At 40.8% G+C, this 21,485-nt stretch overlaps 1 protein-coding gene across 8 annotated transcripts in view; it reads right to left on the bottom strand.

Annotated features, from left to right (window-relative positions):
- Positions 1-1,228: 1,228 nt before the first annotated feature.
- The window catches only part of EGF (epidermal growth factor), a 91,826-nt gene continuing 71,569 nt past the window's right edge, over positions 1,229-21,485 (bottom strand). For 6 of the 8 annotated variants that reach the window (XM_053256960.1, XM_053256959.1, XM_053256958.1 and 3 more), the window contains 5 exons: positions 17,713-17,854; positions 13,525-13,692; positions 7,176-7,281; positions 5,726-5,813; positions 1,229-4,282 (listed from right to left, as the gene is read on the bottom strand). In XM_053256960.1, the coding sequence (XP_053112935.1) occupies positions 4,278-4,282; positions 5,726-5,813; positions 7,176-7,281; positions 13,525-13,692; positions 17,713-17,854 (509 nt within the window). In that variant the 3' untranslated portion in view covers positions 1,229-4,277. Of the gene's footprint in view, positions 4,283-5,725; positions 5,814-7,175; positions 7,282-13,524; positions 13,693-17,712; positions 17,855-19,684; positions 19,757-21,485 lie in introns of those variants that run through there. The other 2 variants (XM_053256957.1, XM_053256962.1) reach the window with 2 other exon arrangements.

The raw sequence follows: 21,485 nt of genomic DNA, 5'->3' as shown, positions 1-21,485 counted from the left end.
ACATTGTATCGACACTTTCAATGAGCTGCCCACCATGACCCCAAGTTCTCCCTCCTGGTCAGTCACAAACAGCTCAGACCCCATCAGCATATATTTGAAGTGGGGCTTTTTGCCCCAGTATACATAACTTTACACTTGCTAACACTGATCCAGATCTGCCATTTTGTCACCCACTCCCCTAGTTTGGAGAGACCCTTTTGGAGCTCATCACAATCTCTTTTGGATTTCACTACCCTAAATAGTTCTGTGTCATCTGCAGATTTGGCTAGTTCACTGCTTAATGCAACTTCTAGATCATTTCTAAATAAGTTAAAGAGCACTAGTTCCAGTATAGATCCCTGGGGGACCCCACTTCTTACTTCCCTCCATTTAGAGACCTGTCGATTTATATCTGTTCTCGATTTCCTGTCCTTCAACTAGTTTCCATTCCACACATGAACCTGTCCCCTTATCCCACGACTACTAAGTTTTCTCAAGAGTCTTTGATGAGGAACTTTGTCAAAAGTTTTTTTTTTAAGGTTCGTGTATACTATATCAAATGGATCACCGTTATCCACATGCCTGTTGACACTCAAAGAACTCCCAAAGGTTGGTGAGGCAAGATTTACCTTTGTGAAAACCATGCTGCTTTTCCTTCTGCAGGGCCTGTTCTTCTATATGCTTAACAATTTTATCTTTGAGAATACTTTCCATCAATTTGTCCAGCACAGACATTAAGTCAGACCTGCTCAATTTTGGCCTTCCTGCAGATGTTGGCCTACAATTCCCATAATCCCTGGCTATTGGCCACTGTGGTTGGGGATTATGGGAGCTGTAGCCCAAAAACAGCTGGGGGGGGGGCGCTAAGTCAAGCAGGCCTGCATTAAGTTAACTGACCTGTAGTTTCTCAGATCCCTCTAGATCCCTTTTTGAAAATTGGTGTTACATTGGTTACTTTCCAGTCCTCTGGTAGAGAGCCTGATTGTATGGATAAGTTACATATTTTTGCAAGGAGGTTGGCAATTTCACATTTAAGTTCTTTAAGGACTCTTAAAGACGGTATCTGGCCCTAGCAATTTTTTTTTTTGAGTGTAGAACATCACCTCTTGTCACCTCTGTCTGACTCAGTTCTTTAGCCTCCATCTCTGAGAAGCTCGGTTCAGGCACAGGTATACACTCAGTATCCTCTGCCGTGAAGATCTTCATAATGAAAATAAATGTAAGAGGCAAAACAAAAACTTAATATGAATAACAAAACAAATACTATTTTAACAAGTGAATAATTAAACAAAAGTAATTAATAACAAAAACAAATGAAATAACAAAATGGGGGGGAAAATCCCACACAACCTTCGAACGTAATCTGTGTTATCTGAATGGAATATTTTAAACAACGTTATTTCAAATATTAAGAAGTAGGGGCATCTGCCAATTAAAGAAGTCTTAGTTACTCAATTGCCAAAAAAAAATTTACTTGATTAACCAATTAAATCTGTGTAAGTTTACATACAAATAAAAATTTTCTGAAGAAAAACCATACTTAATTTGTTTTTAGATGATGCAAGTATGTCACAAGAGAAAGCATCCTAGAATAGACACACCTCTTCTAAGATGAGGCCTGCTATCCCCAGTTATTGCAAGATGCAATAACTAATTGCAACAGGCTGCCTAGCTGATCAGGACCATCTTTTTAGCTAATTAGATGTTTTAATATACTCAGCCAATACTGTATAGCCAATGAATTGACTAAACTTTGCATGCTTAGTAAAAATTATTACTAGGCATGCAATGTTACCAGCATTACAAAATAATTCCATTCTAATAATTGTCACATTACTGTCACAAAAGATTAAAACAAGTCTCTATACAACACAAGTATCCTGTTAGTTTTAATTACGTGTTATACTCTGCAACTATGTATCCATTAATTATAAAAATAAACCCTCTCAATCTTTATACAATCAATCTTATAGATTCCATGATGGCAATAAAAGCAAACCAGTTCTATTTTAAAAAATCAATTCCAAAATTGATTTTCTTCCAAATTTTGAAACAAGCTTTTGTTGCAGAGATTGGATAAGTCTTTTTTCCATTTGACAGAGCCCTATGGGTCATTTTCTCTCTCTCAGCAGTTTGCACTGTAAATGGATACAACTAGGTTTACCAGTGTTGGCCTCAGTAAAGTGTCAAGCAGTTGCTAGGAGATATATGGCTCCTCCCATGTCAGTCTTGAATGTTTTTGACTGGCCCAGGTGGTAAAATAACAACCTTTAACCTCCTAATTCCTACCACACTGTTAACCAGGTAGACCTCATGTGTTGTGTTGACAGCTGATGCCAGGGACAAGCAGAAAAAGTCATTTACTTTCTCCAGAGCATGTGCTTGGATCTTTAGCTCCTAAAAAGTATAATGCTTTGTTCCTCTTTTCTTTTTAATGGCCATCTGCCTTGCTCAGGGGAAGAACAAATAATGGCATCCAAATGGTCTATATATTTTCTTTTTCTTTTCTTTTCTTTTCTTTTTTTGTACAACCATATATTTTACTGCAAGGTAATTTATTTATTTTTTTAAAGTGCTCGTTTGATGGAGATCTGCATGTTTTGTTTCATGGAGTGTTCAGCAAAAAAACCCCACCCCAAAATAGATGATTAGTAAGGACAAGTGTGGCAAATATTATTGCTGGAGTTGAACTGATGATGGTCAATGGCATGGATGCATATTGAGCCTCTTGGGAAATTAGCAGCCATGTTGAATTGCTACACAAGATAATTTCACAAGCTAACTTTGTAGCAAAAACAAAAAATGATGGTGTGAATACAGGCTGAATTGCAACTGACAATACTCTAGCACTAGTTTATTACTATTATTAATTATTACTACTACTATTACAAGAATATCACTATAGTTAAGGGTCCCTGAAAAGTGACACTTGATGCTTGATCTAGGATTCTAGAGTTTTTAAAGTTAGAACACCCAATATAAGCATCTGCTTTCTTCAAAAAAGAAGAAGAAAGCATCTTCTTCTTCTTCTTCTTAAAAAAAAAAAAAAAAAAGCATCTGCTTTCTTCTCGCCTCCTCTGAAAGAAACAATTCTTCCTTATTGAGTGGCATTATTTTCCTTTCCAGAAAAGTACTCTTTATATTAGAAACACTGGCAACACCTGCATTTTTTTGGCCTGATTCAAGGAACTACCCCTTGCAGATTCATTTTGGACCCAAATCCATACTGTTCAGATTCCCTGTATGGCCACAAATTAATCTGCTGTCACAACCATTCTGGCACCTTCATGTGGAATTGATGTATATAAAGCTAGAACATCCAAAGTAACAAACGAGAATGATGTCTGAAGATACGAAGCATTTCATTAATATTATAGAACCCTTGTCTATTCAAACTTCACTCTTGTTTGGATATTCAGTCATTATATACAAAAATTAAGCTGCACCAGTCTGGCATGAGGCAATGAATCCCCATAACATGGCAGAGCCTGAAGGTCCCCTACTATGCTGTCCACATCACCACCATCCCAATTTCGGCTACGTAATGTAAAATGCGGATGGCCAGGTGGGTCCCATTTATGGTTAAAAAAAAAAAAGCCACAGCAAAATTCAAAGGCTCCAGGCTCTATGATGATGTGTTGCTTCAGACCTAAGCCCAATTCTCTACCAGAGTCTGGGAAATTATTCAATTTAAATTAAATTATTTCCAGACTTGATTTTCATTTCTATACCTTTATGTGTTCTCTAGGGGGTTTTGCACTTATGTTGCGCCTTTTTCATACTGTATTCATGCAGAATTGAGCTGCAGTAAATTAATTCAAAATGAAAATCTAAATGAATCACCACCACCAATGCAGAGTTCTCCTCTCTGGTATCCATTTTTCTGCCAGCTGAAGTTAGCATGGCCAGTTTTGAAAGTGGCATCAAGAGTATATGAGCAGTGTGAAGGGAGAAGAACATACCTAGCACCCTTCCAGTGCTTCCAGGCATGAATGTTATGAATGAGCAGCCGAGGATTTGTCTGGGTGTTTTTAAAATGCTCTTTTAAATGTTGTTTCCAGAAATCACATACTTCAGTTACCTAATGAGCCATCAGTGTCCCATGTTTAGCTTAGCTGAAAGGCGCTTTAAGCTGCCTGCATTAACTGGCTGCATGAGGTTGGAGAGACCAGCATCACTTTTCAAGAATGGTTAGGGCTAGTATTCCGCTGAAGGTCATTCTCTGGTTCACAGGACTAGGTCTTTGGGGTATCTGGAGGCTGATGCTGAGAAACAATGGTGGTCCAGGTATCGAAATTTCAAGCTAGACAAGGGAGGGAGGGGAGAGTTACTCAGAGCAAACTGGATCCCTAAGTATGCACATACACAGGAAGTCATAAGAGTCTTTGTTGTGTAATGGATAGATACAATCAGGGAGATTCAGGTACAAATATTTGCTTGACCATGAAACTCACAAACCCTTACAGTTTGCTGGAAGGCTAAATGAGAGGAAAACACACTGCTCTGATCTGATACTGTGTCCCTTTTCAAATTGTCATGAGAATAATTTAAGACATAAACAGAGGTTTAACTATTCTCTCTCCTGATCAGCAAGGTGATTTCCAATTAATAACACCTGTTTTCAGACATCATTTGCCACACAGTACTTGTAGGAAAAGAATCAAGAGCTATCTCCAAGGATAAATATAGTGAACTCATGATCCCCGGTGCATGCTGCTTCTGCAAATATTCCTAATTGGCATGTAAGCCACGAAATTCCATCACTGGAGGTACCCAAGGCCTGATCCATTTGTTGCCTAAGGAGCATGATTACTGCTGAGATGCCAAACACCGTGTGAGACAATCCAAAGGGGAAATAGCTTGTCTGAAGTGGCTCCCACATGTGTTGAAGTGATTACAACCATGTCGGTAAAATCACCTGCTGATATGGTTTAAGCCAATCTAACCAACATGGGAGCCATTTCACAAAAACAGCTTTACATGTAGTTTTACCTGTACAGCTTTACATGTAGCTCCCACACGTGGGGAACTCAGTAGCAACTGCACCACCGAGATAACATTTCCGAGATTTTATTTATTTTATTTTATTTATTTATTTACATTTTATATCCCGCTCTTCCTCCAAGGAGCTCAGAGCGGTGTACTACATACTTAGGTTTCTCCTCATAACAACAACCCTGTGAAGTAGGTTAGGCTGAGACAGAGTGACTGACCCAGAGTCACCCAGCTAGTTTCATGGCTGAATAGGGATTTGAACTCGGGTCTCCCCGGTCCTAGTCCGGCACTCTAGCCACTACACCATGCTGATAACATAACATAGGCCTGAAATGTTTGTCTTGTTCTTCTTCCTCTTGATTTTTCCAGCTAATAGAGATGTGCACGAAATGAATTTTTTGATTTGTTTCAAATATGAATCAAATTCCAAAAATTTGTTTCAAATTCAAATCCAGTTTGAAAATTCAATTTGAGTTTGAACAAAATTCAAATGGATTTGACCCTGTTTGGGTGCCTTTTTTAACCAACCAAGAGCCCTGAGTGGTTTTTAAAAGGTGCAAAATGGCTCTCGAATAAAATTTCAAAAATTTAATTCGAATTCAGATCAAATTGCCCTTTTAAGGAGTGATTTGATTTGAATCCGAATCACTCAAATGACCCAGATTTGAGTCGAATCAAGTCAAATTTGAATTGATTTGCACATCCCTACCCAGTAAATATATTTTCAAAGGATAAAGGAAATCATACTTACAAGGTTCTGAAAGGCAGAAATAACCAAGATCTTCCTTCTCATAATCTGTTACTTCAGCAGGCCTGTCATGTTCCATTACAATAATTAACTAGAAAACAGTCAACACAAACACCTCCAGTGAGACATGGGTCCTCTACTAAACATTCCCATGCACAAGCTCATGTTGCACAACTCATATGCATGTAAATCAGGCTTGCACCGAACTTCATATCTTAGTGTGCCAATAACCCTCATGATTTCTGGAGGCTCCTACAGATTTTTTATGTCAACCATTTACTCCAAGACTTGTGCATAAAACTTGAAATATGTACAAATATAAATATAAAATTCCCCTATGCACATTTCCCCTCCAGTTTCTTACACATCTAAAGATCCTTGTATCAACCTAGGATGAGGCTTCCAAGACTTTGGACTCTGTCAACTGTACCCAAAATTTCATGGAATGGACCTCTACCATATCAACCAAAGCCATGCAGAGGAGAAAAGCAATCTGAAAAGTATGTTGCAGAAGATTAAACTAGATTTTATTGTAATGACTCAGTCCACTGTTTATATGTTTAATTAACCTCCATACCCAATGAAAAATATTTTAGTAGCTAGGATTAGCTGTAGCAACAACTGCTGCTAAGGGAAGCTTTATTCAGTAGCAATTTATTCCATGAGCAGTTTGGAATGAACAAGGTGGTTGCAGTCCTAATGCTCGCTTCTAGTATTAGATGCATTTAGAAACTATGTTTCCCATCTATTGCCTCATAGAAAAAAGGAAAGGAAAAATGCAAGTAACACAAACATGTTGGCCGCAAAACTTTATGTTAAGACAACTGTATTCTGTCAGGGTGGTATCAAATTGGTCTCAATGTAGAAAATAATGAGTAACATAAGGATATTTCATCGGCTCATTTCTCATTCCCTTTGTTTCACTCCTCAGCTGCCCAAATAAATTCAAAGCTGTTTCTGATACAAAGGCATGTCACCTCCTCAAATCCAAACACCCCTAGGTAGCATGTTTGGATTGCAATTCTGTACTCAGTTAGACATGCTTTAAGCCCTCTGGCTTGGATGGGAGCAAGCAGGCATAACTGGTTGCAGGACTGCAGCCTCGGTCTCTAAGAAACAAACCCCATTTACATCTCTGCTGTGGGAATCAGTCACTGATCTCTCATGTCATCGCACTGGCATTCCTTAATTTAGAACACATCTCTCCAACTGTTGTGTGCCAAGCTAACAATAACATTGTCTCCTGCTTGCAATGCATTCAGGCAGCTGTGAACTTAGAAGGATAACATAACAATGAGGTAAGAGGAACTGGGACTCACAGCAAAGCACTTGATGACCCATCAGTTATTTAATATATTTAAGATGTGAATTATTTGATGGATAATCTCATGGATCCCTAATGCCCTTTGATCCTTCCTACTTCTCTCACCACTCCACATTAAGATAGAATTACCAGAGGCTCGGTGCTTGGGGGCTTCGTGTTCTCACTGTCAGCACTGCTGCTGGTATCTTTCATTGCTTCCACACAGGGAACCTTCTTGTGAAACCGCCGCTGTCTACTGTAAAACAAAACGCCCAAAGAAATGAAACGCCCTCGGAGAATGGGACACTGGCCAAACAACATGATTACTCCAACACTCACTGGGTCTTGGCAGCTGAGCTCTGTTTCATCACGACAAGGCTGTAAACTGTGGGGAGCTCCACCCTTTCCCAGGCAGCAGAGTGTAACACCTTGAACTCATGGCAAATTGTTATGTGTCCAAGTAGCAAAGATGAGGGTGTCATTAGCAAGGTAACAATGGGAACATAACCAAGTTCCATCCCTCTTCAAGAAACTACTGGCTGAAAGGCCTAGTAAAGTACTGTGGATTTTTTTTTATGAACTCACATTTGATTACACAACTGGTTTGAACATGTCCACTTATGGAAGTCATTCTGGGCCAATCTTCTACACAGAGGGAGAACTTATTGAAAACTCAAACCAGAAACCTCCCTACTATAACCTCAGCAAGGCCATTAACTTGTGAAACTTAAAATTTCCTTGCATCATAAATGTGAGAAAACAACCTGTCGGGCTCCAGGAAAACATGTCAGTCATGCTTAAGTCTCACCTCATTTAATGGTCACAATTAACATTAGTCCCAGTTATTTCAATGGGTATCAAGTGTGATTGACTTTCTCTGGATTTAGCCAAGATTAGGCGAGCTAATTAGGCACATTTAGCCACTATTAGGCAAGCTATTGTTATTATGTAGGATATAATAATATGTTTTTAAAAACAAGTTCTCAAAGCAGTTAACACATCAAAGAAATGAAAAAACCTTTTCCTTCCTAAAAGGGACTCACAGTCTAAAAAGAAACCCAAAGGATACACCAGTGATTATACAGCAGCATTTGAACCTGCGTATGGACAGAGATCTTCTGGGGAAGTCCTTTCCCAAGTTTCCCAAGTTTCACCACCTGCTGGGGTGAGGAGGGCGGGAACCATGGGAAAATGCTTGACTAACACGCAGAAGGCTGCCGGTTCAAATCCCCACTGGCACTATATCGGGCAGTAACGATATAGGATGGTGATGAAAGGCATCATCTCATACTGCGCAGGAGGAGGCAATGGTAAACCCCTCCAGTATTCTACCAAAGAAAACCACAGGACTCTGTGGGCGCCAAGAGTCGAAATCGACTTGATGGCACACTTTACCTTACCCTGTCTGTGATGTCCCATTGAAAAAGGCCTGTTCTCTGGAATATCTGGCACTTATAGTCAAGAGTTTTAGGTGGCACACATTTTAACTAAGTTAATTATTATTATTGTTATCAGCTGCTGCTTTTCGGAGTTTTGAACTGCAGAATGTTAAGCTGGCCTATATTATCTGCTGCTGTGTTTGTTGTTCTAGTACCATGTTTAGTCTTGCTTTGTTGCTGCTATTTTATTTCAATTTTTTGTCAGCATTGTCTTATGTTTTTATCTTTTATGATGTAAATTGCATCAAACATTTTCTTGATGAGATGGGGTAGAATTATATTTAATACATAAATATAAGGCTCATAATATTTATCTACCTTATAGGATTGTTGTAAAGATGACTGAGATCATGGATGTGAGAGCCTTTGTAATGTACAGCTACAACTACAAATATTTATCTACTGCTTTTCAACAAAGTTGTTCAAAGTGATTTACACAGAAAAACAATAAATAAATAAATAAGGTTCTCTTTCCCAAAATGGCAGTTCACATAATTATAATTTTGCAGTGCATGCTCCCGTTTTGTGATCATATGTGAGTGGGGAAAGCAAAGTTGACATGGGAGAAAGTGATTGGGAAAGAGGTGCTGGATTGGACAGTGATTCCTCCAATCTTGGGAAGGTGCTGGGTATGAGAGCTGGGTAGGACAGTGCCATCCGTCCCAGCAACCCTCTCCCATATGATCACTTCCTCTCCCTCCAACCTTGCTGTTTTGTTCATATACAATCACAAAATGGGGGGAGGGGCTTTGCGCAGCTCCTGAACTAGGGTAGGACAAGTGTGTTATATTTGTGTGAATTATAATTGTGTGAACTGCCTTAAAATAAAGTAGATACTGTACAAGCAACAGCCACTGGAGGGCTATAATGTACATTATCATCAGCATTAGTTTTTACATATCTGTTGACCAGTGTTCCTTCTAACAGGGATTCCCAGATGTTGTTGACTACAGCTCCCAGACTCCCCAGCTGCAATGGCTTTTGCTTGGGGATTATAGGAGTTTTAGTCAACAACATCTGGGAATCCCTGTTATAGGGAACACTGCTGTTGACTACAGAGCCTTACTCTGTTAAAGTCACCATTATAAATATTCTGAATCAGGAAACATAGTAGAGAGGGAGAGGGAGAGGGAGAGGGAGGACAGCTGCACACAATGGGGAATTGCAGTTAAATGGGACAGAGCTTCCTGAAACCTTATGTCTGAATGTGTGCAAATGTGGTTCCATGCGGTGACATACCCTCGGTTCCAGATTTCTAAGTCCAATCTGGACCCTCAGGTTGTAGTGAGTTTTGTCACCGCAGCTTGAGGTTGGATGCAGCCTGCGTTGTGTCCAAATGTGGAACCGCAGGCTGCATCCCCTTCAATCAGAGTTGAGGGAGAAAGCTCCTCAGGCTGTCCTTCAGTCAAGGAGGCAGCCCAAACTGCCAGTTCCCCCTCTGCTCTGTAGGCTTGCTGACTGCAGAGAGATCACTCTCAGTTATGTCCGAATTCATACAGGAGAGCTGGGGAAGGGAGGAGCAGAACCATGGGTCTATTGGACCCACGGTTCCACATTACATGTGAATGCGGCCGGTGGGGGGGTGTTACAAAGAAATAGATACAGAAAGTGGAGATATTCTAAAAGCCTTACCACAGCTGCTCATTTTTTTTATTCCTGTAAGCCTCACATTAAGGGGCAATATGAGTTTATGTTTTATGGATGAAGAGAAGGACTTTTACTGACCTGTTCACGGAACTTAATCAATATGTCTTAAAATACAGCCGAGTATGAGTAAAAACGAAATAGCCATTCCAATCCAAATATTGGTTTCTGGGCTCCAGTTAAAGGGGGATTTAGATCAGTGGTTTCATTTTGATCTAGTTAGGCTACTAATAGCTGTACTACAAACCCAGCCAAGCATGTAATTGAAAACTTGCTTTCAAGATAAACAGTTATATTGATCAAAACCATTTGGTAGAGGAGGAAAGTAAATCAGGGCAAAACAATGACTTTTTATTTTTGTTTTTAAATGAGAACAGGTTGTAGCAACAAAAAATAGAGAGTTCGTGAACCAAGGTACCCAAGTGCTGGCCAAAGATGCTGGCCATCCTTTTCAGTAGGGTTAAAATGACAGCTTTAGTGCTAGTTTACCAGCCAATTTAGGAAGTTCTATCCCATGTACTTCTTCCATATATATCACTTTAGCTCATTTGGAAAGTGAGTCACTTCAAGTGATGAAGTAGAGCAATCCGCAGCTAGCTTTAAATGCAGTGCTCTGAAACTTGACCGCCATGTGATGCCCAAAGGCAGCCTTTCCAGGCATGTAGTTTAAACACAGCACACACTCTACATTAGGAACAGGTAATGGCTGACTCAGTCTGACCTGGATTCCATGGACTCCTCTCCCATGCACAGCAGCCAGCTTTTAAAGGACAAAACCCGGCATGATGTGAGAGATCCGTTACTGGAACTCCTCTCAATATCTTTTATTTTGAGAGGAAGATCTAGTTCCTTCCCCAGCATCAGGCACACCCGCGTACATGCAAGCCATCACCCCTGCTAACTGGGTAAAGAGGCACCTATTTAACGTGGTAATTCTCTTTATTGAGCAGGGGGAGAGTAACTGGCCCTATCCACCCCCAGCACAGTACCTCCAGTGACTGTTGCTGGTGTCTATCTTATGTTTCTTTCTAGATTCTGAGTACGATCAATCTCTAATTAGGAATGAATCCTAATTAGAGATCGATCTGCTTGGCTAAGGTGCTTAAGACCAGAGCCTGGCTTAAGGCTTGCCGTAAAAAGTGCTTGAGAAACAAGGAGGGAGGCAAAGAAGCGGCAAGGAGATTTAGAAGTGCAAGAGGTTGGTTTACCTATCCTTCTTGGATAAGTTGGTTCGTTCATTGGACGTTGGCATGGAGGGGCTTCTTCTTTGGCAGCAGGCAGGTAAGCGATGAGAAGAAGTGAGAAGCAAAGGGTTATAACCCTCATGTGTGAGAGTCTGTGAGTCACTTCAAGTGATGAAGTAGAGTCACTTCAAGTGATGAAGTGAATAGTGATCCAAGCAGATTCTGAGGCCATATGCTTTGGCTGGAGATAGATATACCTTGAAACATGCTCTGAGGCTGTTTCCAAGCCATTCTGCTTACCAAGAGGGTGGCAGATTTCATGAAAGTCAAAGAAATCTATTGCCACTTCAAACCTAATCACTCTGAGGGTAGCTTACACAACAAAGGTAGGAAGAATCTATGTAAATGTGATGTACGTGGTGAATAGGGCTGTGAATAGGACTTCCATGTTAGTGAGGTGCAGGTGCATCTTGTTTCAGTCTGCCTTGATAGTTTAGACCTGAAGGCACGCTACCAGAATAACCTGCCAGCATCGACCTGCTTTGAGCCAAGAGTCAAGTTCTTTTGACTAGGCCAAGTAAGGTGGGCACTAGTCTCATGAGCCCATGATCCAGTGTAATTGAGATATTTGGATGGAAGGGTGCTCTCTGTGCTACCCCAAAATATGACTTGTTGGCAACGACCCAGCCCTGCATCACAGTCCTCCAAATCCTACCCCTTGTATGATTAGCTACGTATGGGAAAACATACAGGCACACTGAGGGGGGAAGTTAGTAGAGGCCTATTGCACAGGGGTGGCAGCCTCCAAAATGGTCGCCGCACCGAGGGGGAAAGGCCCAAAACCCACCCAAGAGCGGCTGAATGGCTGATTTCTGAAATAAGGAAGGCCGGCGGGGGGGGGGGGGGGAGGAGCCTCCACAGACTTCCCCTTCCTCCTGGCTGCCTCAGACAACTCGCCCAGAGGGATAAATTAAAATATGTATTTTTTAAAATCATGAAGCCCCAGTAGCAGGGTTTGGTCCAAGGTCAGACTGAACAGGGGGTGGTTTGGTGGTTTGATTTGACCCCAAACAGTCAAACCTGTTTGCACATCCCTAACAACAGCCATTCTCCCATTTAAAAGGAAAATAAGATCTAACACCGGTAGCTGGCCAGTCTGGTCTCCAGTACTAATTAAAAACAAAAACAAAACAGTCCCCTTGTAAGGTAGAGAACAGAAGTGAAGAGAAACATGGTAGTCTTTATATTAGCAAAACTGAAAATGACCCAGGAGATGATCTGAGGGCACATGATACAGCCACCTTGCTGAAGCTAAGCAGGTCTAGGGCTGGTTAGTGGCTGGATCAGGATTGGCCCTAGGATTTTTAGCACGCTAGGCAGAGTTTGATTTTGGCTATATTTGAGCCATGCAGGCTGCTCATTCGCTGGAACTGGAGAGAGTTTGGGATGGGAGGAGAGAGGAAAGCAAAGCAAGGTTGTCTTTGCTCACTCACTCTTTCTCTCTACCCCTGTACCTCTCACTCCCCCTTCAGAAAGTAGAGCAAATGGGCACTCCCAGCACGTCAGACATGTCAAGTGTTGCTTAGAGAGGGAAAGAGATGCATGTAGCACCCTCCAAGAATTGGAACCCTAGGCAACTGTCTCGTTCTGCCTAGGGGATGGGCTGGCCCTGGCCTGGATGGGTGATGAATGGTGAAACCCATATGCACTACCCCAAGTTCCAAACGGGAAGAAATGCGGGATATACACATTTGTATTAAAAAGTTGTTTTTTAAACAGCAAGAACAACATTGGGTACAGAGTCAACAGAAGCCAAGCTGTGTGGTATTACCTACCTAGTGGAACAGGTAGGACTGGCAAAAGGAGGCATTTTTTCACACAACGCATAATCAATCTATGGAAATCTCTGCCAGAGGATGTTGTGTTGGCCACAGCCTGGTTGGCTTTAAAAGGGGACTAGGCATTCATGGACTATCAATGGCTACTAGACCTGATGGCTATAGGCTATTTCCAGGGTCAGAACACCAGGTGAAAGAGAGCAACAGCAGGAGAAGGGGCATGCCTTCATCTCTTGCTTGTGGGCTTCCCGGAGGCATCTGGTGAGCCATTGTAAGGAAACAGGATGCTGGACTAGATGGGCATTGAGCCTGATACAGCAAGGCTCTTCTTACATTCTTCTGGAAACTGACAACCTAAAAAAAATTTTTTTTAAAGCTTTCCAGATCATTCTACCTGTAGCAATAGACAGCACCAACTCCAAGGAGAAGAATCAGGAGCACCAGAACCAGGCAAACAGCTGTCACAATGTTCTGTTTCTTCATTTGTTTCACATGTTGCTGTTCTTCCCACCACTCCAAGTCACTGAATTGACAGCGCTCTCCCAGGTAGCCTTTTACACACCTGTCAAAAGCAAATGAACAAATATGGACACTAATAAGGAAGACAATAAATGTTACTGTATGTGTATGATTTCACTAAATGCAGCTGTTATGGAAATGTCATACAGGGAAAATGAGAGTTTTGCAATTGGCTCCAATGAGGTGTTGACTGCAATCTATGAGACTGAAAATGTGAAAATTACTTTAGCTAATGTAGGTTTTCCAGCTCTTGAAATAAAAACAAATTGGTGATGAAGCCCAAAATGATGAAGCCCTGAAGTTTGAGCCAGGGCCAAGGGGGTAGAGATTCGGAGAAAGAATTAACTGGATTATAGCACTCTGCATAATCGTGATATGGTATTTTTTTAAGGGATGAGGATAAAAACTCCATTGATTATATATTAAAATTTTATAGAAAAGACACATTTTGATGACATCTGTAATACATAGACCTGGGTTCTCAATTCAGCACTCTCTGGAAAAATGCTAGCTTGATTCTAAAAAAATTAAAACCTATTTGTTTCAACCAGGTGCAAGAATAACACTGGAACTCATGAGAAATAGAAATGAACTGAACAAGAAACGGATAAGAACATTACACTGATCCATTTAAAATAAAGCCATAAACACTGCCCTTGGGAATCCACCATTATTATGAAAGTTTAGATTTCACTTTTCAAAAAGAAGTTCTCAAAGCCATTTACAAAGCAAAGTTATAAGGAAATGGTTCCCTGTCCCAAAAGGGCTCACAGTATTTGTAAGAACTGAAAACTGCCTTTTGTTTTTTAATCACTGCAGTGTATTAATAATATAAAATTGTAACAACTATGAAGCTGATGCCCTCCCAAACATTCACATGCACACAGATGTCCCACTGCAGTGACACATTTCCACATGCAGTCCTGCTGTATCAGAAGCTGCTATAGCATTCTGTAAATCCCTTTGTAGGGGCACAATCCCATTGCCTCTCACACAGTGATATAGTTGCAAATTCAGAAGTGCAGGTGCTCCCCATGATAAGCTCCAGAGCCACACCCAGCCCAACAGCCATGCCCCATAGCCATGCCCACTGCAACGGCCACACACTCCCACTTAGATAGATGCAATAATTTGGGTGATTCTGTTACAAGTCAAGAATAGTTTCATAAACCTACAGAGCTTGATCTTAATGTGCTTATTCACCCAGAAGAGCAGTCTGGATTATCAGTCAGAAAGAGTGGAGAATACTCCTTGTAAGGGAGGAGAGCTGGTCTTGTGGTAGCAAGCATGACTTGTCCCCATAGCTAAGCAGGGTCTGCCCTGGTTGCATCTGAATGGGAGACTTGATGTGTGAGCACTGCAAGATATTCCCCTCAGGGGATGAAGCCGTTCTGGGAAGAGCAGAAGGTTTCAAGTTCCCTCCCTTGCTTCTCCAAGATAGGGCTGAGAGAGATTCCTGCCTGCAACCTTGGAGAAGCCTCTGCTAGTCTGTGAAGACAATACTGAGCTAGATAGACCAATGGTCTGACTCAGTATATGGCAGTTTCCTATGTTCCTATGTTCCTAACAGAAGACGGGAAGAATAGTAATAAAATCTATTGTCGTCCGATATTCAGTTATGTTACAAACTGTTGGAATAGCAACAGGAGCTACTTTTGCCATTTAGAAGTATTCCTGGTATACCATAGTATACCTGGACTTCCAAAAAGCTTTCAACAAAGTTCCTCATCAAAGACTCTTGGGGAAAAAACTTAGCAGTCATGGGATAAGGGGACAAGTACATGTGTGGATTGCTAACTGGTTGAAAGACAGAAAACAAAGGGTAGGTATAAATGGAGAGTTTTCACAACGGAGGGAAGTAAGAAGTGGGGTCCCCCAGGACATAGCCTCTCACTCAGACATATCCTCTCACATAACACTAGAACCAGAGGTAATCCCATGAAACCGATTGCCAGGAAATTTAGGTCAAACTAGGAAAATTAGGAAGTAATCAACTTGTGGAATTCTCTGGCACAAGATGTGGTGACAGCCAACAACTTGGATGGCTTTAATAAGGGTTTGGATAATTTCATGGTCTATCAACAGCTACTAGTCTGCAGGCTATAGACCACCTCCAGCCTCAGAGGCAGGATGCCTCTGAATACCAGTTGCAGGAGAGTAACAGCAGGAGAGGGGGCACCCCTTAAACTCCTGCCTGTAGGCTTCTAGCAGCATCTGGTGCGCCACTATGTAAAACAGGATGCTGGACTAGATGGGTCTTGGGCCTGATCCAGCAGGGTTGTTCTTATGTTCTTAGAAAGCAAAGGACTTTGCATCCCTGCTGAGGCCCTGAATGAAAAAAAGTACTGGGACTGCATCCCTGCAGCAATACAGCACGGTCCGCACCAACATCAGAGTAGGAGAGGGTTTTGAGAAAGCTCCTCACTACATCAGTTTGTATGAGATACGGCCAGAGCACAGAAGACGACTGAAGCTGGTATAAGTTTGGGCATGCCACAATCCCCTTTCCAGAGAGATTAACTAGTACTGTAGGAGACCCCCCCCCTTCCTCTACCTGTCAGCTGATTGGGATTGAGAGGCTTCTGCTCACAAATTCCACTCTCTGACCTTGTTTACACAAAGTTCAAAGCAAGTGGTAAAACTGTTCCTAGACTGTAACATTTCAGACTGCCAGCAGGGGATGGGAATCGCATGGCTGAATGTCTGTCCACATTGAAAAATGAATCTCCACACACAAAGAAAGCTAGAAGTCAGGAAGAAGAGCTATAGTCTAGGTTGCTACATAGTAAGCTGGTTTTGTATCTGCAGGGATCCGCCCCCCCCCATGGGAAAGTATTCAAATCATCCTTCTCCTGCTGCACTGATGTTCTTCTTCAAAGAGAGAAACAATAACCTAAGAGACCCTCTACAGTCAATTTTATATTTTAAATTTCTTTCAACATGAAGGAAACTTTTAAATTTCAGGCAACATGAAGGCATCAATCCTGTGCACATTTACCTGGGAATAAGCCCAATTCGACACAGTGGAACTTACTTCCAAGTAAACATGTATGGGATTGTGCTGCAAATTTCACTGAATTTTGTGGACCAATCTCACTTATCATGCAGCACCACCAACATACACATCTTAAGCATAAACCTTACAGTATGATTTCTGTCACCAGTCAAGAAACAAAGGACAGTGAAACACTGATCATATATGTTCTTGTGCAGAATGTTGACACAGCATTTCTTACAACTTTTGAAAAGGTAGTCAAGACACATTTGTTCGCCCAGGCTTTTAATTAGATACTGTTTTAATAGTTTGATTTTTAGTAGTTTGAATGTTTTAAATTTTAAATGGTTGTAATGTTTTAACCTTTTTATTTGTTGTGTTTATTGTTTTGTTGTAAACCACCCAGAGACTTCTATTTTGGGCGGTATACAAATATGTTAAATAAAATGAATGAATGAATGAATGAATAAGCCATACTAATCATTTTGTAGCATGAGCATGTTTGCCAAAGTCATGCTGTTACGTCTACATGCTAAATACTGGTGGGGGAATAGATTTCTTAATAATGTTGTTGTGGATTTAAGAGGGCATGTTTTGGTGATGAACGATGAAACACTGCCACCTAGTGCAGAACTGTAAAAGCAATAATAATCTCACACTTGAACTCCCATACATGTTTATATCTGGTACAGTATATGGGGTGGCTTCCACCAATGTTATTTCAACAGCATCCTTTGCTTTTGAACATAAAACACAATATAATATAATATAATATTTTATATTATAACATAATATAACTTTATATAATTATGTTATATTATAACATAATACAACAAACATAAAATAAATGCACACTTGCACTAGAGATAATACCACAAATGATTTTTGCATACTCTCTTTATGGCATGTAAATATGAAATAGTTTTTAAGGAGAAAAAAACCACCCTGATTTATAATGAAACACTTTTGCTAAGTATGTTATTCCTAACCAAACTATTAAACTTCACTGTTCTCTCAGAAAGATCCTCACTGTAATGCATGGAAACACTAACATAGTTATGTACTTACTTGCATGCATAAGCTTTCAGATCTAAAAAATAAACACAAACTCCATCATGGAGACAGTAAGATGGTGGGCAGCCAGTAGGATTATCTTGTACAAATAGCGTGGACTTATCACTGGTTGCAGGGGTAGAAAATATGACAGATTCTGAAAAACAACATACCACAAAGTTTTTACTGGTTTGGGCAAACTGGCAATTTAAACTATAATGTACCATGGGATTTGTGGTAAAGCTTTTGGCATATATCATGGAATGCTCACAAACATTCTAACAGCTCAATAAACGAAACTGGCAGCAACAAAACGTTTGTAGCCCAGTTTCTATGAGGAAAGCGAAAGATGTTAGTTTGACTGGGATTAATGTCTGATGCACAATTTAAGGTTAAGAAAATCTGTGTAGATTTCCAGAGAACTAAGAAAAAGAAAACCTGGAGGCAGAGTAGGGGGGGTGAAAGGATGCACAAGATACAGAAACCTCAGGGAAGAGTAGCTGGGGAAGCCACAGGCTTAAGGAAAATAAGGTCATGAACACAGAGAAGGCTGGGTGCACATGCTCCATGCAGAGGTACTTTAAAAAGGAAATGCAGTGATATAGAGCTAAATGCAGCAAAATTAACCATGGTTGGGAAGAGGAGAGCAAGGTCTACCTGACGTGCTCACCTGCACACTATAGGCACTTCCATTGCAAAGTACCTGTGTATGAAGCATGTGCGCCCCGCCTTCTGCATGCTCATGACCTTATTTTCCTTATGCATTTGTGACTTCTCCTGCAACCTATTGGGTCACCCTTTAATTCAGCTACTCTGCCTCCAGGTTTCTTAGTTCTCTTGAAACCCAAGCTTTCCTTATCTTTACGTTCTGCATGAGCTGTTAATCCCAGAACCTTCAAAACCATGGCGTGCAAATCCATATCCGACTCTGGCTTCAAGTTCTAACTTTTAAGGAAGCAGTAGTTAGCACTGCCACACATTTAAGTGATTGGTCTTTTAAAAAAACTCCTTATGATGATGATTTATCCTATCGTATTGCAACCAGTTTTTAAAAAGTTTTTATTGGTTTGGGCAAATTGACAATGTAAACTATAACGTACTATAATGTCTGCATGTTCATGACCTTATCTCCTTATTTCCTTGTGGCCTCCCCTGTTATCCTTCCCTAAGGTTCCTGTAACTTGTGTATCCTTTGAGTCAGCTGCTCTGCCTTCTTTAATTTAATTAATTAATTTATTATTTATTTATTCAATTTTTATACCACCACTCCAGAAAGGCTCAATTCAATTCAGCTCCTCCTCCTTTAATTCGGCTATGTTACACCTTGTTTCAGGTACCATTTTTGTGGCAGAGAATGAATCACAGAAGTTTTTAAATAAACAAAGAAACTTTAAACCACAGGTAAGGCACAGCGGGAAATGACTTGACTAGCAAGCCATAGGTTGCCAGTTCGAATCCCCGCTGGTATGTTTCCCAGACTATGGGAAACACCTATATCGGGCAGCAGTGATATAGGAAGATGCTGAAAGGCATAATCTCATACTGCATGGGAGATGGCAATGGTAAACCTCTTCTGTATTCTATCAAAGACAACAGGAGGCAACACCAACTCGATGGCACACTACCTTAATGGCATATCACATGGAAAGAAAGAGGGAATTCACTTGGAGAGTGCAGGATGGAGGGAGTGTGCATTTCCGAATATGGTTCTCAGTTTGAAAGCTATTATATCGCACTGGATCTGCACAGTTGCTTAGGAGCAGGATGCCTGCAAAAAATGCCAGTCCTCCTATCTACTGCAGGAAAAAACACTTTTCAGCTGATGGTTTAAAAATCAGATCTGAAGTTCTAGTTATAAGGATCAGTGAATTGGATTATGAACATGGCTTTAAAGTACTGAGATTGTAAATGTCAGCACTCTGAATCTCATGACTATTAAACTAACATCAAATTATTTGATGAGTATTATGACTGACTCAATACTTGCTTTCGTTTATATGCAAGGCAATGATTTCCAATAAATCTCTATTGGGTCATCCATTCCCTCCTTCCATTAGAGCTGCCAAACAAAAAGAGAAGAAAACATCCACTGACAACCAGAGGCTTTGCATATTGATGAACTGTTGATGTTTCACATCAGATAGCATAGAAAGTGCCTAAAAGGAAGGAATAATAAATGCCAACTGCCTTTCGGAGCTTGCAACTTTAGCATGAGCACAGAAGGCCCTGTAGGCCAGTTTACATCAGAATTATGAACAAATTAATGCAAATTCCAAGCACCATCATATTTAGCTGGGCAGAATTGCAAAGAAAATCTCTTTTAATTATTCTGTTATTATTGCCTTCCACATGAGGCCTCAGATGGTGGTTCTGGGTTTACACAATATTGCAGCTCTGAAGTTCTTTGTTTATTATTATCACGAAACATTAAAGTAATACAATGTTGTTTTCATCAATATTTTAGGAAGTGTATGTTAAGAAATGGATATTAGTTACATCAACATAAAGCAAAGGATGTACTTTTGGCGGGTGGGGGTGGGGGGAATGCTTCAGGATTCCCACTGCTTACTAAGATCTTCTGGAGAGGTCTGCCTGCAGTTGCCACCAGCTCATCTGATGGCGACTCAGGGTCAGATATTTTCCATAGCTGCCCTGAGGCTCTGAAATGAACGGCCGGGAGGTTTTTCACACATGGCTCTATGCCTGGGGTATCTGAACAGCGAATCTGCTTCACAGCAGATTTGAGGCATTTTAATTCGAGGGATTAGAAGGACCATTTGCCTAGCCATCAGCACCTCCATCCACACCTTCAGAGAAAGCAGAAGCCCCAGACTTTTTTTCAAAAGCTGCTGGAAAGAGAGGATTTTTTTACCCCAACATAACTCGGGCTATGTCAAAATTTGCAGCCTCTCTTCTGAGAAAAACAAAGCCCTGTCTGTCCTGGTCCCTGATAGCCCGCAGGGAGGTCAGATTAAATCCAGCGAATATGTGGCCTGGCACACGCCAATCAGGAGTGGATTGGGGGCGGGGAGCCCTGTCTGTAACACCTACTGCTGTTGTAAGAGCTTCACCTTTAAAAGAGAGCCAGCGTGGTGTAGTGGTTAGAGTGCTGGACTAGGACTGGGGAGACCTGAGTTCAAATCCCCATTCAGCCACGAAACTAGCTGGGTGACTCTAGGCCAGTCACTTCTCTCTCAGCCTAACCTACTTCACAGGGTTGTTGTGAGGAGAAACCTAAGTATGTAGTACACCGCTCTGGGCTCCTAGGAGGAAGAGCGGGATAGAAAATGTAAATAAATAAAAATAAAATAAAAGAGCTCTCAAGACACTCTCCTTTGATCAGCTGTAGGTGGGTGATGTTGTTGTTTGTATATTATTTTAAACGGTTTAATAGTTTGGTTTTAATCTGTGGTTTTACTTTTACTCCACCAGGAGACATTTGCTTTGGATGGTATATAATGGAATAAATAAATATTTTTACAAAGTCATTAAAGAAAGACCAGTTATTGTTTATGTATGTTTACATTTATATCTCGCTCTTGCTTCAAGGAGCTCAGAGCAGCATACATGGTTATGTTTATCCTCACAAGAACCATGTGAGGTAAGTTAAGCTGAGAGAAAAGTGACTGAGAGTTACCCAGTGAGTGTCAGGGCTGAATGGGGATTTGAACTCGAGTCTCTCCTGCCCTTATCCAATTATTATTCATTCTTAATAAACATATTCCACTTGGTTTTTTCTCCTTTTGATTCAAAAATAAGATGTTAGTTTAGTCATAGCCACAATATCT

The sequence above is a fragment of the Hemicordylus capensis genome, chromosome 5 (assembly GCF_027244095.1).
Source record: "Hemicordylus capensis ecotype Gifberg chromosome 5, rHemCap1.1.pri, whole genome shotgun sequence".
In the NCBI taxonomy this organism is placed as follows: Eukaryota; Metazoa; Chordata; class Lepidosauria; order Squamata; family Cordylidae; genus Hemicordylus; species Hemicordylus capensis.
The sequence above is the reverse complement of the archived record's forward strand: the minus strand, read 5'-3'. Positions and strand labels throughout refer to the sequence as shown.